The following is a 26294-nucleotide window of genomic DNA, read 5'->3' on the forward strand; positions in this document are numbered from 1 at the left end:
AGGGATGAAGGTTTGGGGGGATCCTCCGGTTTGGAAGCCTGAGTAGTTCGTCCCCCTCTGCCGGTGCAGCTAACATAGTTAGTTTATCTCAGATGGGCAGCGCCTCGCCCCATCACAGCAGGATTTTGTAATCCCTCCAGGCCAAATTGCAACAACTTGCTTGACTTGGGCCACCAAGGAGACCCAGGGAGGGCAGGGTCCCAGAGCTTGTCACCTGAAAAGTCTGAGTCAGTGTGACCACACCTGACCTGCCCCAGGGCCAGCTCGCAGCTCACCTCCCAGTGGGGAGCCCTAAGCCCTCCTGGGACTCTGGTGGCTTCAGGATGACCTGGCCACACCTTCCTGTGCTGCACCCTGGAGCTGGTTGGGAGCCCCGGTGACAGGGAGCACGGGGAGGGCGGGGACGCCAGCGCCTCCCCGTGTCTGGGCTGCGCTCTGTATTGGCAACGCTGACTAACTTCTCGTGCTTGGAGGAGGAGAGGAAGTGCATTGAGGGCTTCCTGTCAGCTGTTTTGCCGGGTCCTTTTTCCATCTAATCCTACCGCCACCACTTGAGGAAGGGAGCCCTGAAAATGGGGCCCTGGGAGGGGGTCATCTGAGCTCCCAGTGGCAGGGTGACAGTCACACGGAAGGCCTACAGGCGGAGTGGGGAGGAATTCACGATTGAGCCCTCAGGCTGGGCGAGGAGGTCTCACATGTATGGGTTCTCGTGTCGAGAATCAGAAGGATCTCCAAGTGGGTCCGGGGCCACAGCCGTGCAGCCCTGATGAGGCATCTCGGTCTTGGGATACACTTCAGGCCTTCGGTTCGTTTGCTCCTTCATTTAAGGGTCCTCCTGCGCCTGCTGTGTGCAAGGCATTGTCCTGGGTGCTCTAGGGATACAAAGAGTAACTTCACCTCCAGAGGCCCTCGACCTGCATGGGGAAAATGATACATCCCAAAGTTCTATTACAGGGTAGACCCTGAGTCACAAAGCGCTATGAAAATTCGGAAGGAGAGGTTGCTTCCGGGGGCTGATGAGAAAAGGCTGGAGAAGCTGTTGATGGCATCGAGGGCAGGCCCTGAAGGCCAGTAGGTGAAGAAGACAGGCCAGCAGGAGAGAGGGGGCGGGGATAGACAAGAGCCAATCATGGGCAATAGCAAGAGGCTGCAAGCCGGGGTGGGGGACCCTCGAGGCAAGGGGTGCAAGGGTCCGGGAGGGTGTATTACAGAGTGAGCTGGAAGAACGGAAAGGAGAGCCAGGCCACGAGCCAGGCCGAGGGGGCAGGAGGGAGGGAGCGCTAGGCTGTGAGCCCCGTGGGGCGATGACTCACCTAGGACACTGACGGTGGTCACTTAATCAGGTTGAATTATTACAAACCACCACAGATGCTAAAGCCAGAGGGTGGAGAGCATGGGGTACACGCAGCAGTAACAGGGTACGGAAGGTGGCCTGGGAAGGGTGAACCAGAATTCCTTCCAGACCCACTGAATTTGAGGGGCCCTCGGGATGGCTGGTGGAGATGCCGGATGAAAACATCACCTGGCTTGAGACCGACTGGTGAGGGACAGAGATGCAGCGCTAAGGCTCGTCCAGAAATGAGCAGAATTGTCATCCATGAATACACATGTACAGGGAACGGAGAGAGAGAGAGAACAGAGTGAGGCCGAAAGCTTCAAAGACCTCCTGCCTCCTTCTCATGCTTAGTTGACAGTAGTAGGAGGAAGGGCCGAGGGGTATTCGCGAAAGGACACTCGGGAAGGGAGTTCTAGGGAGTCTAGGAGAAGGCGGAAGGCGGAGACAGCCTGGAATGAAGCCCCTCGCGGCGGGGGAAGCCACGAGGACGAGGGAGGAGGGGATGCTTCCACCAGCTGGGGTGCTGGGCGTCGCCCTTGGAGTTCTCACACCCTCATTTCCCCAAGTTCTGAAGGCTGGAGTTGGGGTTTGCCTTCAGCCGTTTTCCATTTCCTTAACAAATGTGTCATATAGCTGTTTGCTCCATCTATGTTCAAAGGCTGTCCTGGTTGCTAGGTGATGTGAGGCTACCTGAAGGCCGCCCCTCCTAGAACTTCCACACCTGGTTCCCTCAGCTGATGTGCTGGTAGCAGGAGGGATGAGGGGGGAGGGGAGGATGAGAGGGAAGCTGGGGTCTATCTTTCTCACACTCCCCACTTACGCAAAACACATTTTTAGTTTACTCTATATGGAGGAATGTGCACATAACTCTGCTTATGTATCACAGACTTAGAAATCCTGTTAATAAGGGAGATTTGAGTAGAAAGTCATTCCTCAGGTTCAAGTCAAATGAGTGAGCACAGAATGTCTCCCAGCTTACCACCCAACTTGATTAACACCCGCACAAAAGCTGAAGGAGATGCAACACCATCTAGCCCTTGTAGACGCAGCCAGGTCCCGGGTATGTCCCACAGAGAGTGTCCCAGGGCACAGCGGCCCATTCTCAATGGCACACGTTGGTAGGTCTTGAGAGTGGGTAGACCCTGTAGTGGATTTGTTTCCCCGTCCTGAATTGGCCTGGGCTCACCCTGAAGTTGCAGCTCAGTAAGTGTTTTTAGAACAAATAAATGTCTTTCAGCAACCATGTACTTTGCTCTAAGGAAACGCAATATAGGAAATACCAACAGAAAATTTGAGATGTAACTAATTACAAAATTCTTCCTTTGGTCAAATAACTCACTGTAGTTTTCCTTAAAAGTTGACTGCTAATGCTTATATAAATAAGCTCAGCACAGGCGGGCGGAAAGCACGCGGTGCGCGTGCGTGCGTTAGCCCACGCCCTGCAGGCGGCCTCAGGGCCCCCGCAACCGGAACGCGCCCCTGTCCCAGCTACCCTTCCCTGCACGCGCCTCTCTCGGCATCCCCTGCCCCGTTCTGGTGGCCTTTGTGCACGTCATCTGAGCGTATTCAGTGTCTCCTAACTGGAGAGCATACTTTCATGCAAGGAGTCTAGTCCATCCTCTTTATTAGGACATATACTAATTTGCTCACTAATAACTAAGCACTATAAAATCAGATATCAGAGCACCGATCTGACCTCCCCAGCCTCACAAGCCAGCGCAACAGGCTCCAAACTGCAGTGGCTGCAGAACCCGAAAGACAAACTGGGTGACAGTGGGGAATTTCTTACTCAAATCTAAGTACGGCGCTGCTTGCTGGTCCAGAGGCTGAGATCGCTCGGGGAGACGGGGCTGAAACATTTCTTTGATGCTGTTCCTAAAAAAAAAAAACAGGTCCCGGCTTGCTCCTGCCAGGGTCAGCCAGCAGGTGAGGAGAGAAGCAGAGATAGGCACTGTGGTATAGAACACATGCTCGTTTTGCTTTCATCTTTCAGAAGGATCAGTATTTTCTACAAATTGGAAGAAATTCTGTCTTTGTTTTGTAGACTGGCAAACAGGCCTTATGAAGCTGAGTTACTTAAACAATTTCCCTCCAACCTCTTGACCACATTGGAAAGGAAAACTCATCAAGAATTTCTAACATGCGGTGTCAGAAAGCATTTTCGACAGTTCGTATCAACAATACTAACTCAAGTTAACTGCAAAACTCTTCACAGTTTGCCAGCTGCTTTCAAATATATTCTCATTTAAATGTAACAGTGGCATGTGAAAAGCATCAGCCACAGAAAATCTTGCTAAAGACAAGTGATGTCACAAGGCTGAGGACTAAATAAAGAAGTGCGGGTGTGTGGCCAGGGCAGAGAGGAGACTAGAGCATTGCTGGTTCCCTGGGAGCAGCATTAACCCAGTGATAAAAGTCGAAAGAGGTCCTTGTATAAAGCAGAGTTTATCTGTAAAAGGGGATAAACAATAATGGTTATCTTACTGGGTTGTCTGAAGACTAAACGAGTTGATTTATTTAAAGTGCTTGGAACAGGGCCGGGCACATAAAACAGCATATAGTAATAATTATTTTCTATTACAAGGAACAGAAAACAAAAGAAGGGCACTACAAGACAACATTTAAGAACCTCTTCATGGGACAAATCTTTTCCTGGGAACCTACTTTCCCTCTTAAAACTGAAGGATGCCAAGAAAAGCACTGATGACTACAGAATTAATACATTTTCACTGAGTGAAATAAATTAAGGCCAAAAATAGGGCTCATATGTTAACAATTTTTAAAATATCATGCCTATGAAATGCAAGTGTCCAGAGAGCATACGTTTCATTGTTCTAAATTCCACTTTGATTCAGAAAACGAAGTGGCCTGTAAAGGAGGCACTTGGGAAAAATGAAAGCTGAGCATTTCTAGAGAAAATATTCTGTGTTATTCAAAGCAAATGGTCACGATGCCTGCTCTTTGCTGAGCATGTACCTTTTTCTCAGGCTACCCACTCGATTATTAAAATCATTCAGTTCTTTCTGCAGCCCTTTAAAATAATAATTGCCACAGTCTACAGGTGCTGTCCATGAGAGCCGCACTTCAACAGTCTCGTGATGCGACTGCCTTGGGTTCCCAACTCCCAGAGCAGCCCTGAGCACCTCCCTCCTCTGGTCTTCCCACCACCCACTTCACTCCGCCTGGCCGAGACGCAGCTCCCTGCTCCCTAAATGCCCATTTGTTTCCTCCCCCTACATACAATTCAGCATATCCTCCTGGCTCTCATTTTTATTGGCAAATGAAGTTAAAAATAAATGAAAAGGCAAAAAACCCTACCCCAGTCTAATATATATCCATATCTATCTATCTATCAATAAATAAAGATAATTCTCTTTAGGTTTCATACATACCCACTCCCTTCTGGAACTCTAGTTTCTTTCTGGAACTCCCTTCTGGAACTCTAGTTCTTTTGGAACTCTAGTTTCATATACAAGATAGGACAAGCACAGATAACTTGGGCATGTGCCCTCTGTGAAGAACAGTGACTTTAAAAATCTTTGGTGCTTTATTAGACTGGACCTTGCCTGGGATGCTAAACTCTGAGGGCCACAATAAACCCAGACACTAGAACTCAGGCTCTGAATTCATAAGAATGTTCCCTATGGGGTGTGTGCGTGTGTATCCTTTTAAACAACTAGCACCATTCAGAATTCTTAGGGGACTAAAATCAAACATTCTTCATTTATTTTCTCAGTTTTAAGAAACTTGGGGCCATGCTTCATACCTAATGTGTGACCCCGAGGGTTAAAATCCAGGGCAAAAGCTCATCAGGTTGCAGTGAGTTTTCGTTACTGTTCTCCAGCAGCATGTATAAATCAGGAGGAAGGCAGCACACGACCCGCCCTTGTACCACGTCCTCAGAGTTCCCGGAAGGTCTGCAGGACCGGAGCAGGCAGCCAGCAACGGGAAAGAGAAAACTGGGAGCTGAAAATTTGGGGCGGGGAGCAAGGAAGACGGAAAGGGGGAAAGGATGAAAAAGAAAAGAAGGGAGAGGTCAAGAGAACCAAGACAGCAGAAGAGAGGAAGCCACAGTGCTGGACCTCTAAACCTTAAACATGCGCCTTCTTTTGCATGCTGTGTCCCAAAGAGGGTGTGAAGGTGTCTGCACTTGTCCGGGGAAACCCGCGTGGGGAGAGTTTAAGCTGCACACAGGGAAACACGCCAGGGTGTGGCAGAGGCGGTATAAACACAGGAGGCGGCACCATCTGGTGTGAGCAGGACTGAAGGTGTCTTTTACCCTTTATGTGACATTTATACTTTTAGGGGCTTTCACTAGGCAGTCCCAGTCTAGATGAAAGTAATTTCATAACCTTAGAGTCTCAGTTTTTCTTTCAACTTCCTGAGGAGCCCCTGATGGTCACCGGTAAGGAGGAGTCCACTCTAGGGCACCTGTCCTTGAGGACACCTAATGGAAATGTATCCAACCACTGACCCTCGCTGAGGGACCGCGAGAGGGCTCCTGGGAGAGAGCCGGCAAGTTAAACTGCCCCCACCGCCAGTTCACCTCTCAAACTCCTCAAAATACACGGCTGCCACTGCTCAGTGGGAAAGACGGCATTAAAACAATCTCCCCGTCAAAACCAAACCAGACCAGACCAAAACAACTCTCTGGTTTGGGAATGTAACGATATAAAACCAACTTGGCAGAAACATACGGTTGGCTACAGAACAAAAAGAGCTATCTGAATGCCAACTATTGCCTCTTAATCCTTTAATTAGACCGAGTCCTTCAGAAGGAAGCACAGTTCACTGTTACTGAAAGAAATCAAGAGCAAATACAGACGGTGAGAGACCTACACACACAAGCACGTGCACATGATGATGCACTCACATGAAGGGGAATAAATACGGTGGACTCAGAGTTTAAGAAAGACATTTATTTGTTTCTGAGAGCCATGATTTGGGACACTAAGAAGTTCTGGGAATCCGATCTGGGAAAGCGTGAGGGCGAGATGCAGCAGGGCCGGGCGTGTCAGAGGCTGTGCACGGCTCCCGGAGTGAACCGGCTCTGCCGTCGGGCCGGGGAGTTTGCCCCAGCAGCGCCCTGACAGCTGAGAAGCCGGGAGGCCCTGGCTCCAGAGAAGTTATTTGGAGCCTTTCTTCTTTTTCCTCTTCGTTTTCACTGGCGTTGCATCGAGCGAACCATCCTCTGCCGTCTCAGCTAGCTTCTGCCCCCTTTTCTTTCCTTTCCTGTTTCTGGGCCTCAAGGGAGAGTCCCGGTCATCGAGTGACGCCACGCAACCCTCTCCACCTTCAGAAGCAGCCCCAGAATTCTCGTCCCCGCGGGGGTCTCCCAGCGGCCACTCAACTTGGTCTCCCTTCTTCTTGGCCTTGGGGGGGGTGCAATTCTCCACACTTTTATCTTTCACCTCTTTGTTTCTTTTCTTCCCTGCTTTCCTTTCCACTGGGGTCTCTGAAGCCTCTGGCCCCACGGCCGTGCCCTGCGCCTTACTCTTGCGGTCCGCCATGCGCCTGGCAAAGTACTCGCGGATGGTGAAGGCACTGGTGGTCATGGGGGAGACGTCAGTCCCCTGTGCAGCGTCGGAACGGGGCTGGCCCTGAGGTGGGGAGAAGAGTAACACCGGTTACGCATCAGCTAGTTACTCACCACCGCCCGGAGCCCGCGTGGCTGGGGGGCCGGGCTCCCCCTGGATCCCTCGCCGGCCGTCGGGTAGAGCTGAGCCGCCACGGTGCGGAATGCGGTGGCCACGCACACCAGCTGAGGGCCGTACGGGGTGGGAGGCCGGGGAGTCGGAGGCTAACTTCACAAGGTAGATGGTGAGTCACCTGGACGCCATTCTGACAGAATGGCTCCTTGGCAACAACCTTATAAATGGCAACCGAGTTCCTAGAGTCTCCATCAGAAACAAGGACCCGAAAAGCCCGGAGTTCTGGGGTGTCGTCAGACACCTACTTGGTCTCGCTGTGGATACACAGGCCTTTGCGCCCTGACCCACAAGCTCAGATGCCACGCGTATATGGGAGCCCCCGCTCAACCAGGAGCCACGTGCCAGCCTCGACCCTGGTGTGTCCAGAGCGTGGCCCTCTGGCAGCTGCTCGAGAGAGGAGGCACCAGGGCTGGAAGGGCCCATGTGCCCCCCTCCTCCCAGAAGGAACAGGAGAGCTGGGGTGCCCTCTGCCCTCAGCTGGGGGTGGGAGACATGAGACGCCCCCCGCTACACTGCCGTGAACTAGACACCCATGGCTGTGCCGTCTGCTTCTAAATGGACGAATTACTCACTCATAGCCGCCGGGGTTAAGTGTGGTTTACATTTTAATTTTACATAAATACACTCAGTCGTAAGGCTTGAGAAGAGGAAAAAAAAATCCTAACTTAATAGGCTGGGATAAAAAATCAAATGCTGGTATCACACCACATAGGTTGTGGCTGGCTGGCAGGAGGGAGATGAAAACGTGTGCGTGAAAAAGGAAGCACCTTCAAATGAAAGCATTTAAGGACTGTGCTTTAGGTAAGGTCAGTGTCTGGAATAATTCTACCCACAGTCTTTTAAAATAATCAAGCCCTTAAACAAGTACACTAAACTTAGGTTTTCATAATTACCTGGCTTCTCCCTTCACATTCACTTATTCACACAGGATGAGATGGGTGGTCCGACCCTTTCATGAGGTGGGAAAACAGTTTTCTGAATAAATCAGTTTCCAGATTAGAGTCTGAAAATTATTCTGAACTGGGCGGGCAAAGCTCTGCTTGTGCAGCTAACTTTATTACAACCACACATATAACTGGACCATGTATTTTCTTGTTACAGCAGCACTCGAAACCCAGCTCAGTGGGATCAAAGTAGGCTCCCGTCTGAAATTTCAGCTGAATCGGTATTATATCAGTGGGCAGTTGGGCTCTGAATGGCCGCTGACCCAGCGAGCTCTCCCCAAAGGGTACCTTACCAACAACATCACAGCTTACCTAATCGGCACAAACCTTATTTTACTCAGGGCTAAAAACACAAAATCACGTAGTCAGTTTCTTAAATTTCAAAAGGTAAAAGGCAGAACATGTGGAATAAACCAAATGAGCTTTTTAAATGTTATCTATCAATATTCAGTTTGGGCTGGAATCCCATGAGGTAATTTTGAGAAAAATTTAAAAATAGCTGCCACAGGAGCCAAAAACACAAGGTCACTTTGTCTTTTTGTTCCTCAAATGTTGAAAAGGAGCTGAAATTTTGCACAGCAGGATGAAAACTTTTCTCAAGGCTCTCCTGATCCCAGCCAACCCCCGCCTCATGGATGAGAAATGTCTTGCCTTCCATTTAGTAACGGCACACAGCCACACACGGCAAGTCTCCAGGAAGGAGGCCTGTTTACAGAAAATAGGTCTCACTTAGCTTCACAGTATGAAAGGAGTTTGTCTTACGTGGGCCACCTCCTCTGGAGTGTATCTGTGTCTTAGGAACTCAAATTCGAGTCATATCCTATGGTTCCTTACCTTGTTCACCTGTTTATTACCTTCTGAATTCCTGCTTTTAACAGTTAAATCACAGGAACTAATTACTGGTATTAATCACACTTTTAATTACTAGAAAATACAAGATCATTTTTGAGTCACTTGTTGAACTCTGCGGGTCTTTCTAATCCTAGAAAATAACTCTGCTCGTAATCAAGTCCTCTGGTGATAAGGATTTTAATAAGCATGGGCCACTGCACACCAAGCTCAGTGGGGCGTGGAGACAAGCCAGAGAGGTGCCAGCACCCAAGGAAAGTGGAGGCAAAACAATGACTTGCAGGGGAGAGTGGTGGGCAGCCTCCCACACTCCAGGAATGTACCTGTTTTGAAAACCATGGAAACAAAGGAGGAATAGGCTGCAGACCTGACTGCTGTAGAAGCAAAGCCCAGGTCTCATATTTCATGACTTTATAAATCATAAACCCAGTTTTACTACAGTGATTACAATCCCTGTTTCTATATTCTCAGCCATGAATGCATGAATGTGAACAATGTACACCTTTTTAAGAAAATGAACACTTTTCATATCTGGTCTCTTCTTCAAAGTAAACGAGTACTGAGAAAAGCACTGGCAACTTTTTAGTACTCTGAAATAGCAACAAACTCGCTTCTTCCCACATTTCCACTAAACGTATAATGCAACCACACACACACACAAAATCTGTAATACCAAATGTGACTTTCACTGCTTCATAAATTTTGAGAATCCCAATTTGCTAACAGTGTTCTAAAATCTAGTCAAATAAATTTACAAATAACGTGAAAACTTACTGTTCCATACAAAATACTAGCAAGGGAGGTATGGTTAACTAATGATCTCACCGAACATTTGATTTAAGCTTAGGGATTTAGGAAATCTTTTCTTTTAAAATTCCAGAAGAACAAAAACATCCCAAAGTTAGCAGAAGGAAAGAAATCATAAAAATCAGATCAGAAATAAATGAAAAAGAAATGAAGGAAACGATAGCAAAGATCAATAAAACTAAAAGCTGGTTCTTTGAGAAGATAAACAAAATTGATAAACCATTAGCCAGACTCATCAAGAAAAAAAGGGAGAAGACTCAAATCAATAGAATTAGAAATGAAAAAGGAGAAATAACAACTGACACTGCAGAAATACAAAAGATCATGAGAGATTACTATAAGCAACTCTATGCCAATAAAATGGACAACCTGGAAGAAATGGACAAATTCTTAGAAATGCACAACCTGCCAAGACTGAATCAGGAAGAAATAGAAAATATGAACAGACCAATCACAAGCACTGAAATTGAAACTGTGATTAAAAATCTTCCAACAAACAAAAGCCCAGGACCAGATGGCTTCACAGGCGAATTCTATCAAGCATTTAGAGAAGAGCTAACACCTATCCTTCTCAAACTCTTCCAAAATATAGCAGAGGGAGGAACACTCCCAAACTCATTCTACGAGGCCACCATCACCTTGATACCAAAACCAGACAAGGATGTCACAAAGAAAGAAAACTACAGGCCAATATCACTGATGAACATAGATGCAAAAATCCTCAACAAAATACTAGCAAACAGAATCCAACAGCACATTAAAAGGATCATACACCATGATCAAGTGGGGTTTATTCCAGGAATGCAAGGATTCTTCAATATACGCAAATCAATCAATGTGATACACCATATTAACAAACTGAAGGAGAAAAACCATATGATCATCTCAATAGATGCAGAGAAAGCTTTTGACAAAATTCAACACCCATTTATGATAAAAACCCTGCAGAAAGTAGGCATAGAGGGAACTTTCCTCAACATAATAAAGGCCATATATGACAAACCCACAGCCAGCATCGTCCTCAATGGTGAAAAACTGAAACCATTTCCACTAAGATCAGGAACAAGACAAGGTTGCCCACTCTCACCACTCTTATTCAACATAGTTTTGGAAGTTTTAGCCACAGCAATCAGAGAAGAAAAGGAAATAAAAGGAATCCAAATGGGAAAAGAAGAAGTAAAGCTGTCACTGTTTGCAGATGACATGATACTATACATAGAGAATCCTAAAGATGCTACCAGAAAACTACTAGAGCTAATCAATGAATTTGGTAAAGTTGCAGGATACAAAATTAATGCACAGAAATCTCTGGCATTCCTATATACTAATGATGAAAAATCTGAAAGTGAAATCAAGGAAACACTCCCATTTACCATTGCAACAAAAAGAATAAAATATCTAGGAATAAACCTACCTAAGGAGACAAAAGACCTGTATGCAGAAAATTATAAGACACTGATGAAAGAAATTAAAGATGATACAAATAGATGGAGAGATGTACCATGTTCTTGGATTGGAAGAATCAACATTGTGAAAATGACTCTACTACCCAAAGCAATCTACAGATTCAATGCAATACCTATCAAACTACCAATGGCATTTTTCACAGACCTAGAACAAAAAATTTCACAATTTGTATGGAAACACAAAAGACCCTGAATAGCCAAAGCAATCTTGAGAACGAAAAACGGAGCTGGAGGAATCAGGCTCCCTGACTTCAGACTATACTACAAAGCTACAGTAATCAAGACAGTGTGGTACTGGCACAAGAACAGAAAGATAGATCAATGGAACAGGATAGAAAGCCCAGAGATAAACCCACGGACATATGGTCACCTTATCTTTGATAAAGGAGGCAGGAATGTACAGTGGAGAAAGGACAGTCTCTTCAATAAGTGGTGCTGGGAAAACTGGACAGGGACATGTAAAAGTATGAGATTAGATCACTCCCTAACACCATACACAAAAATTAGCTCAAAATGGATTAAAGACCTAAATGTAAGGCCAGACACTATCAAACTCCTAGAGGAAAACATAGGCAGAACACTCTATGACATAAATCACAGCAAGATCCTTTTCGACCCACCTCCTAGAGAAATGGAAATAAAGACAAAAATAAACACATGGGACCTAATGAAACTTCAAAGCTTTTGCACAGCAAAGGAAACCATAAACAAGACGAAAAGACAGCCCTCAGAATGGGAGAAAATATTTGCAAATGAAGCAACTGACAAAGGATTAATCTCCAAAATTTATAAGCAGCTCATGCAGCTCAATAGCAAAAAAACAAAGAACCCAATCCAAAAATGGGCAGAAGACCTAAATAGACATTTCTCCACAGAAGATATACAGACAGCCAACAAACACATGAAAGGATGCTCAACATCTTTACTCATTAGAGAAATGCAAATCAAAACTACAATGAGATATCATCTCACACCAGTCAGAATGGCCATCATCAAAAAATCTAGAAACAATAAATGCTGGAGAGGGTGTGGAAAAAAGGGAACACTCTTGCACTGCTGGTGGGAATGTGAATTGGTACAGCCACTATGGAGAACGGTATGGAGGTTCCTTAAAAAACTACAAATAGAACTACCATATGACCCAGCAATCCCACTACTGGGCATATACCCTGAGAAAACCATAATTCAAAAAGAGACATGTACCAAAATGTTCATAGCAGCCCTATTTACAATAGCCCGGAGATGGAAACAACCTAAGTGTCCATCATCGGATGAATGGATAAAGAAGATGTGGCACATGTATACAATGGAATATTACTCAGCCATAAAAAGAAATGAAATTGAGCTATTTGTAATGAGGTGGATGGACCTAGAGTCTGTCATACACAGTGAAGTAAGTCAGAAAGAGAAAGACAAATACTGTATGCTGACACATATATATGGAATTTAAGAAAAAAATGTCATCAAGAACATAGGGGTAAGACAGGAATAAAGACACAGACCTACTAGAGCATGGACTTGAGGATATGGGGAGGGGGAAGGGTAAGCTGTGACAAAGTGAAAGAGCGGCATGGACATATATACACTACCAAACGTAAGGTAGATAGCTAGTGGGAAGCAGCCGCATAGCACAGGGAGATCAGCTCGGTTCTTTGTGACCGCCTGGAGGGGTGGGATAGGGAGGGTGGGAGGGAGACGCAAAAGGGAGGGGATATGGGAACATATGTATATGTATAACTGATTAAATTTGTAAAATAAAAAAATATATATAAAAAAAAATAATAAAATAAAATAAAATAAAATTCCAGTTCCTGCTATTAACTAATGGAGGGCCTTAGATAAATCCCATAACCTCTCTGGGTCTCAGTTACTAACCAAGTCAAATAAGTAGATTAAATTAGACTTGGAAGTCTAAAATTTACTGAACTATGAAATGACATTTGGGCTGGCCATTCCTCTGTGACACCAGACAGCAGAGGAGGGATGGTGAGGCTCTATAAGCAGGTAGCAGATGAGCTCAGCTCATAGACGACGATCACCCCAACTGTCAGGCCAAGAAGCAGGAGTGACGGCAATGCACCTACAAGTCCATCCACGGAGAATACTTTACACACCTGTAGGAGGGCATACGGCTGGAGAGTAGATCTAGTGGCACCACTGAAGAGAACAGAAAGGGCCAAATACTATTTTGCAATGAATAATTTGTAAGCATTCATTTAAAAGAATTGACACTAGATATTAGAAGCTAAAATCAATAAAAGCAGAAAACTGGGGTGACTACTAACTGGAATATGAATCTATTTTAAACCTAAGTCCTGGAAATCATCCTAATATTTCTAAGAAAGGTAGTAAGAAGCTGGAACTTTTAAAATGATAATAAATTCCCATTTTGTACTGAAGGTTCTGAAGGTTCTCTTTTTATATACCTTGGCTTGAAAGTCTCCACTGATCCTTTACATGCCCTAAATTTGTGTTCTCAAGAGGCAGAGTGTCGGGAAAATGCCAATGAAGCTATCCGGACGGAAGCGGAAACGTGACGGGTTTCTGGAACGAATGGCCTGGCAATGTCTCCCTCAGCTTCATGCCTCTACAGTCTAAGACTCCTTAAGTCCTGCTTGAATGCCAAGAGATAAAACAGCTGTCCAGTCACGGCACACGCAAGGACAAAGTCAGGCTTTCCCCTGGGGACAGTGAGGGATAGAGTCTCTATCGTAGGAGCTAGGTAGGGGTCTCTCTGTAGAACCTCCAGCCTTTCTGTGGGCCTTGATGTCCCGTCAGTTCCCTGGTCTCCTCACTCAGCTGGGGAAGGGACATGTTGCCTGTAGCTGTGCATATCCGAGGCCATGCAGTGCACCTAAGACGAAGAAGCTTTCCAAAGACACAGTTCAGTCAACGAGGGGAAACGGTAAGGGAATCAACAAAACAGTTTAAAAGAGCTCCCCCTAAATTTGTAATATATCCACTACTCTACCTCCCTTTTTGTTAATGAAAAAGAAAGATCCAAAGCTACATTGAGAATCTTGAATTATTTTCCATATATTTTAAAAGCTACCATTTAAAAAATATAAAATGAAATAGTCTGTGTTGTTCTGAAACATTGTTTCATGGGTTAATCTCGTCTGTCTCAGAAAACCCCGCAGTGTTCTCATTTCTTTCAGAACCTATGAGTGTACAGCCTGTGTTTAAAAAAACATTTGCCGATGGATTTTCCCAAGTGATAGCAAGGGCCTTAATTTCTACCCCAACCAATAAACACTCTGAGGGTCCAAACCCAGGAGGACTGGTCCCCAGCGCACAGAACCCCAGTGGTTTACAGGCAGAAGAGCCCGGCGGGACTACCGCCTTCATCATGTGTGGAGACTTGACCCAGAGCGCCCGCAGCCTGGTGCACTGAAGAAAGCGGCTATCCTTTCTTGAATGCCTTCAGTGCGGCAATCGCTTATTATCGTATGCCACCTCACCTTGACGGGGGTAGAAACCGAACCTCAAAGCACTTAATATTCAGAAGGCCTGACGGTGGGAACTGGCAGAAGCAGGATGTAGCCCAAGGCTGCCGGGCGCAGAGCCCGCCCTCCCTCCACGACGGCATCCCGACTTCCGGCCTGCATCACACAGACCCACTTGTCACTGTCTCTCTCTTCAGACATCATCCCAACACTGAAGTATATATCAGTTGGTCCAGGCCCAACTTTATGAGGCAGAAGTTAACTGATGCTAAAACTTCAGGTTGAAAAAAAGGCCACAAGAAATAGATACTACTTTCTAAATAGAAAAAAAAACTCTATTATCTAGTTTGCAATTCATGTAAATAAAAAAAATAGCCTGAAACCAGGCTTAAGAGTTTTATAATTAGAGCTGGAGAATCTTAAGGCCTAAACCCATCTCTGGTGATTCTGAATTACAAATGGTGTAGGGGAGGGGGGCAGGAAGAGTTGGATGCAAAGGACACAAGACCTTGCAGAGAGAGACGCTTAAGAAATTAGCTATCATATACCACAATCATCTCAGGTGCCTGAAAGATGCATGTCGCCTTTTCTCAAATGGCTACAGAATGTCATGAGTTTGTTCTCCGCTTCTTTTAGGTACTCTGCGTAGAGCCTTTGCAGCTCAGTGAGTTACCTGCTCCAGCTCTTCTGGGTTCCCAGTCCTCGGTGTCATTCACACATGTCTACTGAGATGGATTAACAGCGAATTGCCCAAATACACAGGATTCTCTTTATTATTCTCAGAAGAATGTCGTTAGTAACTTTTGGGGCAGGGAAACACAGCAGTTTGGATAGAGAATTTAGAGAGGTGTTTGGGGCAGATGCGCCATAAGCATAAAATCTTACCAGTTATGATAAACGTACAGTCCAGGATGAGGTTTCAAAGGCACAACGCTTTAGCTCACCAGCCTTTCTCATAAGTCACTGCTGATCTTAAGTGACAAGATGATTGAAAGCCTTTTGATTTCCATGTTGAGACACAGGCTGCGACAAGAATCCTTCAATGAACTTTCTCATTGAAAGAAAAAGCAGACACCCAGAGCTCAAGGGTAAATGGGCTTAGCAACGGGGTCATCAGCTCTGAGAACTACTGCTTGTGATGAACAAACGCACACTTCCACCCCAGCCCGTGTTGTCAGCTTGCGCTGCATTAGTCTGTGAAGAGTTAAGAAAGCTTGGCAAGTGAGTAGTTTGAAAGGACGCTTGCATCTTCTCTAAACTTTCCGGCAGGATAGGTCTGACAAACACAAGTTATGTCTTGATGTCTCCTGGGAGGCAGAAATTGCGCCCGTCCACTTAGGACAGTGATGAATTCAGGTATGAAGCCACTTCAGGTATGAAGCCTGTCAAGATGGGGGCAGTGCTGAGGTGAGGGGGTGCCAGGACATGTGAGCACGAAACCCTTCGCCAACAGAAGGAGCTGAAGGCGCTGCCGCGGTCGCCCGTGATGCTCCCCGCGACGCTCTTCCAGATTCTTCATACACAGTTGTGTGCGTCACTCCCTTAAAGATCAAGTGCAAAGCTGCCTCCTTCAAGAAGCTGGTCCCCTGTGAACAACCTCCCTTGGTTACTACTGTGACTAGCAATTGGTTACTTGTACTTTCTGGGTTTGTATAATTTGCTTTCTAAGCATCTTCCCAAGGAATTTTTAAGTTCCTTGAGGGCAGAAATCATGCCTATTTCATTTGTGTTCAGCACAGCCTCTAATGGAGAACAAACACATGGTGAGCGCTCCAGGAAAGCACAAAAGACACCAACCCCAGGCAGATCCAGGCTGGGAAGCACTCCCCCGCCCACTGAACCAGAAGCTTTGTATTTGTCAGCACAGATTCCCCTGCATGCCGGGCGGGGCTCATGACTAGAAGGGGCTTGGAAGGGTGGCAAGCAAAGAGAGAAGCAGCATTTTGCAGAGGACAGTCTTCCCACCCAGATGGAGCCACACCCTTCTAATCAGATGCCGCCTTGCCTCACAGCGCAAATCGCTTCGCTGACTTCTGCAGGTGCATCCCGGTGCCCCTTAGTGTGACCAGCCCGTCACTCTCTGTGGCCCCGAGCAACGCACAGCTCAGCCAAATGATCCATACATGTCTCTTCTGGTCTATTATTCCACATGTTATCATGTCACCTTCTGGAAGATTAGGCAAATCGGAAAAATGGGGTGCTGTGTTTTATGGAACTATCACATGCATGATGTGGGGCAGGCTGAACATCAGCAATAAAATAACATGCATGGGGTGAGTGTTCCTGCCATCAAAAGGAGAGGCTGGAAAGCAACAGAGTTCTAGAGTACATCCAAGGCAAAGTCAGGAGATCATTCTGAGAAGACTAACAGGTGGATCAAGTTCCACGAGAAGCCCCCCGGCAGCAGGTTGTTAAGGGTGCAGCCGACATGTTATCTTGAGCTGATCACACAACCTGGGAAGCTGTGCATTCCCGTGAGTCATCAGAATGGTTTGCCTCCAGAGGTTAAACAAGGAGTGATCAACATGTTGGTCATAAACCAGGGACTGTGCGACTATGTCAGCACTTCTTCTCTTGCTTTCTGCGGCACCTTTTTGGTTTCCACATGATTGGAAACACTGTTTCACTGACAAGGAGCGATGCTTGCACTCAAAAGAAGTTTACTCAGGGGTAAAATCTGGTGTTTTTTTCAAGATTATCATTCACTCACTCACATCTGGAGTTAGGATAAACACACAAAGTCTCAGAAATAACCAGCCTCATGGAATCTGCCTGGGAAACACAATCACTTGCAGGATTAGCAAGCATCGCAAGAGTTAAAAACAAATACAAGACTCCACTGACTGACGGGAAGTTTTGATTTGAAGCGGGGTTAAAAATAAAAAATACAACAACAGAACTAGAATTACACAGCAACCCTTAACTTCATGTGCGTGTGTACATGTGTGCAGTGTGTGTGTGCTCATGCAAACAGGTTCTAAGAACCCAGGACCTGTGCAGGGGTTCCAGGAGGGCTCTCTCTAGAACATGGCTGGCAAAGTATGCCCCGAGGGCCAAATCCGGCTGCTGACATCTCCGTATACCTCACAAGCTAAGAATGGTTTTTACATTTTAAATGGGGGCAGGGAGGGGGAGAGAATCAAAGGAAGACTAACTATTTCATGACATGAAAACGATGTGAATGTCAAATATCAGTGCCCATAAATAAAATTTTGAATTTCATCAGTAAAAAGAAACTGTTTTCTCTCTAGTATATAAGTAAACATAATAGATGCTATGTAAATATTTGCTGAATGAATAAATTTATTATGAAATATAATCTGCTTTTTGGAAATGTTAGATGCATGTGAAGTATACACACACACACACACACACACACACACACACACACGGAGTTGGTCGGAGGGCTCTGGGTTTTGATGAAGTTCTCAATCTCAGTCTCTTGTGAACTTACTGAATTATGCCAGTGAGGGGTAGAGAGGGCTGCCATCTGCCGTTTGATTTCTGGCAGACAAGGTCGAGGTTTGCTTACGAAGCGATCTGACATCAAAGAGAACTCCCAACCCCCCGTAAGCAGGCAGATACCTCTCTAACGTTAGGCATTAGAACCCTGCCTGGAATTTACAGACTCAGATAAATGAACTGGACGTCTCAGAGAAGATAATGGGGAACTGGAAGGGACAGATATCTTGCTTTTCCCTGAACAACAGCAAAGAAATACAAATAATGCCAAATTCCTCGCAGGAAGGCCAATGCTAACAAAGCTGTTCATTTTTTTTTTCCACTTGCCTCATCAGCTGCTCAAATTACCACTCATTACGAAAAGCCAACATAAACATGTTTTAAAAGGATGGTTCTCTATGGCAACAACCTCTCTCAAGTAACTGACATCAGAGCTACTGACAAGAGTCATACAGCCTCTGGGGAAAGAGAGGGAAAAGAAAAAAGGAGCAGGTTTCCTGCCTCCCTCAACGGTCTTAAGGCCTGGAAAGTTGCAGTGGTCCATGTGACAACATTTCACAACACATTGGCCGTTACAAGATAAACGAGGCTCCTCCAAAGCTAGAAATGATCAATGTGACACAGGTACCAATTTCTTTGACTGAAGCCTAAAAATAATCCAAACTGGCTATCGTTTATGATTCTAGGTCAACTGGTTCTGTTCCCTGCTCTCTGGAGACAGGACAAAAAGCTTTTATAAGTAGTTGAAGCCTAATGCCTGAGCCTCCAAAAGCAGAAGCAGAGGCTGACAAAGGGCCTGTCTCTTCCACCTTTACTCCACTGACTTGAAAATCGCTTAGGAATCATTAACAACTCAAATTTAGGCTCCTTATTATAGAAAGCATAGCATCTTTTGAAGATTTTAGAGAACCTACTATCCTGAAACAAGGAATAGAGTATGAATAGTTATTTGGAAGAGTCAAGATTACTAAGAAGAGAAAGGTAAGTTAAGTCAGGTGAATGAAGTTATTACTAAAGTCCTCTCCCTCAGCTCCTGTATACTATATGGGATTAATCGTTATATAGACCTCTTTTTAACTGACCAGAAACTAAAGTAACAAATATTTTAAAAATACTTCTAGGAGTAAATTTGGTAGGGCAAAATAATTCTATGTTTAAAGGATATTTAAGTTAGTAAGAGTAATTAGATAAAATCCTGAAATCACTGAGTCGTGTAATAAAAGTAAATTATACAAAAACAGTAAGATCCTGAGGAGGCTGAGGTCCAAAGTTGTGGCCATCCAGTCCTTCATAAACATCCACTGAGCAGCTACAGCAGCTACTGTTTACTTGACCAGGGCCGGGGCCCAGACAGGAGCTCCCATCTGTGGGAGACACACAGTTTAAAAAAAAAATTATAAAAAGGTCTGGGTAGATCTCATGTAAGTGTTCTTGCCACAACAAAACTAAAAAAAAAAAAAAAAAAAAAAATACAACAGGATAATTTATTTTTTAGAATAGACAGAAACTAAACAAGAAAACCAACTACAATACAACTCCATTCAACAAAACCTCTAACCAATTAAACTGAGATTACAATTCCAAAGAGTTCATAAAAATTAAACATTATTACTGCTATTAAATACATAATTCTTCTCATATATTATCATATATATTTAAATATATCATCTCTTAGTTTCATGTAAGCTATAATTTTATTTTATAAGCAAGAAACATATTAAGGAAAAAGAACAAGTAATATTGCCTCCTTACCTGCTCAGAATCCAAAAAAGTTCCTTAAAGCAAGACCTGCCTCTTGTTTGCAGTCCATAACTGGCTCAACCTCTGTGGAGATTCAATGCCCTGCATCACAGTGCTTCCCAAACTACCAGGGGTGAAGGACCAATTATTTTTCTTTTTAAAATCTCCTATCTATTGTGGGCCAAGATTTTTGTTAAAAAAAAATTAGAAAACAAAATTTCAAAAAGACATATAAAACACAAGTTCCAATTTCTAAAAATTAATCACACTACTATAAAAGTTTCTAAATGCTTACTCTCAATTTCTGTCCTGTCACGGACTGGCCTGTGTACGATACTTTGGGTGGCACTGGTATAAAATACTCAAAGGAAAGTAAGAAAGGTGCTAAGTTCAGTGTAGTAGAAGTGGCCATGACCTGGGTGTCAAGAAATCTGACTCACATCTGAGAGAATGTGTGATCTTGGACAAGTCACTGTACTCTCTGGGCCTCGAAGCAAATGGTTTGCAAAACAAGGAAGGAGGGCTACTCAGTGACTTTTTTCAAACGTGGTTTTAGCAGTGCGTGCCTTTCTCCAGACGAAATCTTAAACAGAAGGCCAATGTGTAACATACCAGGGGAACAGTGGTTGAGGTGGCATTGGGGGAACCCAAAGCTCATGTCCCGACCCTCCTCTCCCTTTGTAAGGCCCCCGAGGCATCTCTGACGAACTCTCGGGGCTTTACAGAATACAGTTTGAAAAGCAACAGCTATGTTGTTAAGGTCCATTATAATTCTAACATTCATTGTAGCCTAGATAATTTCACAGCACTCCGTAACAGGAGACTAAGAAACTTGCAAGAATAAAATTGGGCCTTTACTATTATATAACAAGCACAATTCTTAAGATGTCATTAACTTTTGGAATTCCAACAATTGGCTGCTTGTGAGCACTGGCCAGTGACCAATGTCTTCCCAAAATGGTAACAAAGTATCAAGCCTGGTCTCTTCTATACTGTAAAGTTTTATGTTGCAAACTGGATTCTTTACGAGGGTCCAGATGACTGAGGATGAAGCTGAGGTTGACTGACTCTTCTGGGTCTACCTGGTGAGGCTCCAAGGAGGACCCAGAGGGGAGATGGTAACGCCTACGCCCATGTCACTGGTGTCCCTACCACGGTCACTCCAGACTATAGCATAAGAAGCAAAGTATCACCTCACCAGCCACCAGCTGCGCTAAAACCCAAAGGAAGGTTCCTCTTCATCTTATTTTCCGTACATTGCAGGATGAAAATCTGGGAGAGAATGTCATTTCTGCTTTCCTGCCATAACAGAGGGACAGGAGGAAAAATGAACCAATATTTCACTCTTCTCCTCCAACGCTGGGCCATCTAGGTATCAATTTTTTATTATCACAAAAGCTCTTAAAACCATTTGCTTGATCTGTCAACAAACAAAAAGCCAAATCTAATCCTTTCGGGCAAACCTACAAAAAGTCTAACCAAACAAAACAGCCCAGTGACTTACAGCTCTGGTTGTTTTGGTAGCCCTTGCCCTCAGCCCTTGCTTCTTTTTCTTTTCTTCTGCTCTTTTAATTCATGTCTTATTATGAAATTATGTTTGTTGATCTAGAAGACAACATACATTTTTACTGCTACTAAAACAACCTTCAAAAAAAGCAATGACCCACTTTCTCCTTTCTGGCCTTACAGAAAGTAGAGGCAGGCCCCCAAGCCCTGTTTGAAGTCCTTGCTTCCAGGAGATGGTCGGTTTATGTCTCTTGTCTGAGGACAGGAAAAGGATGCACTCTCGGCACCGTGTGCTAGAGAGAGATAAGACCAGAGATTTCTGTCCTCAGCACCTTATCAGCTCTTCCTGCTACTTTCCAGAGTGGACAGCACCATGACTGGCAACAAACTAGCCTAAGGGGGGCTGGGTGGTGAGCAGCTTGGGGATTGGAGGGAGTGAGGTAGGAAGGGGTGTAGAATGAAGAAAAGAGCTGAGGTTTTTAACATACCTTAAAATGGTTTGGCTCAAATAAAACTGTCTTTTAAAAAACCCACAAATTTTACATCTCATTTTGCTAAAACTGCAGCGACAGGGACAGAAGTTTTTACAAGAACTTCCTTTCTGGTTGGAATGCACCACCACCTTCCTTGCTTTGAGCCCTGCCCCTAACTGCTTTGTCCTACTGGCTCCCGGGCACGTAGCACAAGTCCGATCTGCCTGTCGATGTTCCAGCCAGGGGCCTATAAACCAGGGGCTGCAGAGAGAATGCTTCCTACAGGCACATGTGCCTCCATTTAGACAACCAGTGTTTTCTGGGGCCACTCACCACTCCATTTCCATGTCGCAAAGAAACAAGCAAGGCTTTGAGACACTCTTCCAAACATAGGAGGATGTCGCTGATGACCTCTTTGGGGAACAAAGCTGCTGGAGCAGCTAAACTGGGCTAAACTGAGCAAGGAAATTTAAATCAGTTATGGCCTCAGTGGTTTCTAAGGAACTCATGTGAAAGTGATACAGATTTGGCAGTCTTTTTTTTTTTTAAAGTAATGTATTTAATTTTATTTATTTGGCTGTGTTGGGTCTTAGCTGCAGCTATGGGATCTTTGTTGTGGCATGCAGGTTGTGGTGCCCAGGATTTTAGTTCCCCGACCAGGGATCGAACCCACGTCCCCTGCATTGGAAGGTGGATTCTTAACCACAGGACCACCAGGGAAGTCCTGGCAGTCTTCTTTTTAAAATGTTTTTATCGTGTAAATTTTCAAATATAAGGAAAAGCAGATAAACTAGTATAATGAACACAACGTACCCATTACCCAGCTTCAACATTTATCACCACAACAACCATCACCATTATAACCATCTCTACTCGTATTAATTCAAAGCAAATCAAAAGTATCGTATACTTTATAAGTATTTCAGTATGCATCTCTAAAAGACAACAGCTCTAAGAAAAATCCACAACTATATTACTATTAGCACATAAAAAATTTAACAAAAATCCCTTAACATCACTAAATATCTAGTCTGTGTTCACATTGACTTTATTGTCTTTTAAGCTATTTCTTATTATAATTTATTTGAATCTGTTTCCTAATAAGGTTCATATATTGTGATTGGTTGACATGTCTCCTGTCTCTTTCAGACTATAGGTTCCCACCCCATCTTTTTTGTTTTTTCAAGTTCTTGCTGATGGAACCAAGCCGTGTGTCCCACAGAATCCTCTCAGAATCTGAATTCTGCTGAGTGGATCCCTGTGACATGGGGTAACATGTTCCTCCATCCTGCCTATGTCCTGTAAAGGGAAATCTAGAAGGAGGTTTATTTTCCAGCACAACATGTCACCTGATGACAAACTGGGATGGATTCATAGTTAAGTGAGCCTGAGAAACAAACCTGTGCTATTCCTCCCTTCAGTTCATAATGCACACCATCATCTGAGAGATCGGCAGTTGTTAAATTTCAGAATTTCCCAGACTTATTTCACTTTGGAACCCTTTGGGGTATAACATCCACGGCCATCCCAGGGAATTAGCATAGTTATGCTGAACCTGCTTTGAGACGGACTGCTCACACAGATATTGCCATGATCTGGATAAAATGAGTAGTTCTCCTAAATCTTTGATCTACCTTGGCCTGTCTAAGGGGGTGAGCTTTTACCAAAAATGGCAGATACCTGGTAGGGAGGTGAAAAGAGGACCAGGTAAGCATTCCGTTATGAACAACCAGTCTGCTAGGTGACTTTGGGAGAAAAGCCTAGCTCTTCCCTAGCTATCCCATTATTGAAATGGGAATATCTGTTCCCAGGCTTAGTCAGAAAAATCACTCTTCCATCTTGGAATAGACGGTGGCAGAGAAATAATATGTCCTAAATCATGCCAAGTATGTATGTATCAAGGTTAAAGACTGCCTACAATATAACCGTATTTTCTTCTTGGGATTATGTGCAAGCAGTAAGAGCCTCATGGTCTGACCAGTGGGATAACCAAGTAAAGAAGAAAGATCTGGAAATCGGGTTCCATGTAAAAGTCTGTGCAAAGTTCAAATTACAGCACTGAATAATTTACAAAATAATCAAGAGAATAAAAATGGAGAACATAATCAGGAATCAATGGACATATAACACAATTAAAATTTAAGAAGGCAATTTCTTAAAAAAAAAAAAAGAACCTGACTTTGCAACCAGTTGCTTGAATCCTTTCATAGAACAAAATTCCAAATGACTTTAAAACACTGTAATTTGACTGTACATAACCTAATGGGATATACCGTAAGGACAAGAAGAATTGGCCAAAATAAACTTTTTTTAAAAACCCCTCAATGTACTTTTTTTTTGATAATCAAATTACAGATGTTATTCTGTGACTACTGTATATACAATGGGCAATAAGCAAATGAGTAATGTGATATTTTAATGCTTTTTATTTCTGGAATCGATAGATTCCAAGAATCTTACTGTGGATATATAAAGATAAAAGATTAATGAGGTTAAGTCTTGTGGTCCTGAATTTGAATAAGCAATACGAATACAGACTCATAATATACTTTATCATTAAAAAAAAATTACAGTTCTATCAGTTCTAAGGCCCAGGAACAAAGACCAACTTAGTAGCAGTGAGCAACCCTACTGCCTAGATTTGGTCTCTAAATATCATTTACCACAAAAAGGAACCAGGGAGAAATGGATGACTCCAAATCTGGGGCAGCAAATGTACAAGGTGGGTCTGAAAAATCTTATACCAGGTAGGAGGAGTGATCAAATACCATTTAGGATCACGTCAAAAGAATTTAGGAACCAACTTGAAGAGGTTCTCACTGGGCAGATGGAAAATTTCATCATAAAAAATAAAGATTACAGGGCTTCTCTGGTGGCGCAGTGGTTGAGAGTCTGCCTGCCGATGCAGGGGACACGGGTTCGTGCCCCGGTCCGGGAAGGTCCCACATGCTGTGGAGCTGCTGGGCCCGTGAGCCATGGCCGCTGAGCCTGCGCGTCCGGAGCCTGTGCTCCGCAACGGGAGAGGCCACAACAGTGAGAGAGGCCCGCATACTGCAAATAAATAAATAAATAAAGATGACAAATGCAACACATTGGAACATAAATATATTTCAATCCATGAGTGATACAGAAAAGGAAAACTCACTGGTCCCTTTCAGAGAACGCTAGAGAAGCTCCTCCATTTGAAAACTGGTAAATAGAGGAAATAAAATATTTATTACTTATTTATTACTACTAGGTAATCAAATAGTAGATACGTGAAAATCTCTAAATTTCATTCTAAAAATTAGAGAGGAAAAGAAGGAGATATGGAGAGGGAATCCACAGATTGAAAGAAACTTAAAGAGGTACATCAACCAATTACATGTGAACCTTACTTAGAGCCTGACTCAAACAAAGAAACTGTAAAGAAAACTAAAATTGATGACATTTATGAACATTGAAACTCTGAACACTTACTGATGATAGTATGCACTTTTTACCAAGTTTTACAGAGTATAATAATTGTCTTGGAGTCATACATTTTTAAAAAGTCCTTTATCTTTTAGGGATATGTCCTGAAGTACCTTTTAGAGATATGTTCTGAAGTACTTAAGTGTTCGTGGGTGAAACGTTATGATTTCTGGGGTTTATTTATAGTAACACAGGGGGGAGAAGTGTATAAGTGCATGGGGTGCTTGCCCGTCTCTAACCACCCTTACAGTCTAGCCCTATAAATGTGCTTGTTGCTCCCCAAAGGCCCTTTGCTTTTTCAAGGATCTGTGTCTTTGTGGGTATGGTTTTCTTTTCTCCTTGCAAGGCCTTTCAATCTGGCAACTGCTACTCCTTTAAGACAACACACATATGTTGCTGCTTTAATCTCTGCAAGCTGAATCTATCACTACATCATGTATGTCCCCGGACCTCTTGCACAGCACTCGAGGCCTTTGCTGCAGTTGATTTTGCACATCTCTGACTTCCCAACTAGACTATGAAAATGGGTTGTGTCTTATTCGTTTAATCATTTGTCATTCAACAATGCTCTTGGATGGCAAGGAGAAACATCTGAGTTAAGAAGAAAAAGTAACTGGAAGGGTCTGGATCAGGGGAACTAGAAACGAAGAAAGCAATTAAAATAATATTACTCAGAAGAAGAATGATGAAATAATGATAGATTACACTGCAGGGAGTCGTGACCAAGCCTCGAGCCTCTTTATATATAGCCTGTTATATAGTTATATAGCCTGTTCTGCAGCCTAAACTACAGGATCTAGGCTGAGCCTAGATGACTAGAGAGCAGGTTCTGAAGTTCACTTTTAACTTCAGCTCAAAGACAGCTGATTTGATCCGTTAATTTTAAGAAGGTGCCCACAAGGTATCAGCCTAATAGTTCTAGATCCTTATTAGGATCCTTGAAAGGGAGTCTAAAAGAAACTGTGACCAATGATAATGTGTCATGCATGATTAATCCAATTCCGAGTAATTGGGGTCCATTAAAAAACAGAATAATACAAATGCTATGCTTTTGCCTCCCTAAAAATGTAATTATCATCTTAACAGGGAGGAAGGGATGGG

At 44.0% G+C, this 26294-nt stretch overlaps 1 protein-coding gene across 1 annotated transcript in view; it reads right to left on the minus strand.

Moving 5' to 3' along the window:
- Positions 1-6240: 6240 nt before the first annotated feature.
- PINX1 (PIN2 (TERF1) interacting telomerase inhibitor 1) overlaps positions 6241-26294 on the minus strand; it is an 86894-nt gene continuing 66840 nt past the window's right edge. Inside the window, exon 7 of the mRNA XM_060101447.1 lies at positions 6241-6936. Coding sequence (XP_059957430.1) covers positions 6463-6936 — 474 coding nt within the window. The 3' untranslated portion in view covers positions 6241-6462. The remainder of the gene's footprint in view (positions 6937-26294) is intronic.

Source organism: Mesoplodon densirostris, chromosome 6, assembly GCF_025265405.1.
Source record: "Mesoplodon densirostris isolate mMesDen1 chromosome 6, mMesDen1 primary haplotype, whole genome shotgun sequence".
NCBI lineage: Eukaryota > Metazoa > Chordata > Mammalia > Artiodactyla > Ziphiidae > Mesoplodon > Mesoplodon densirostris.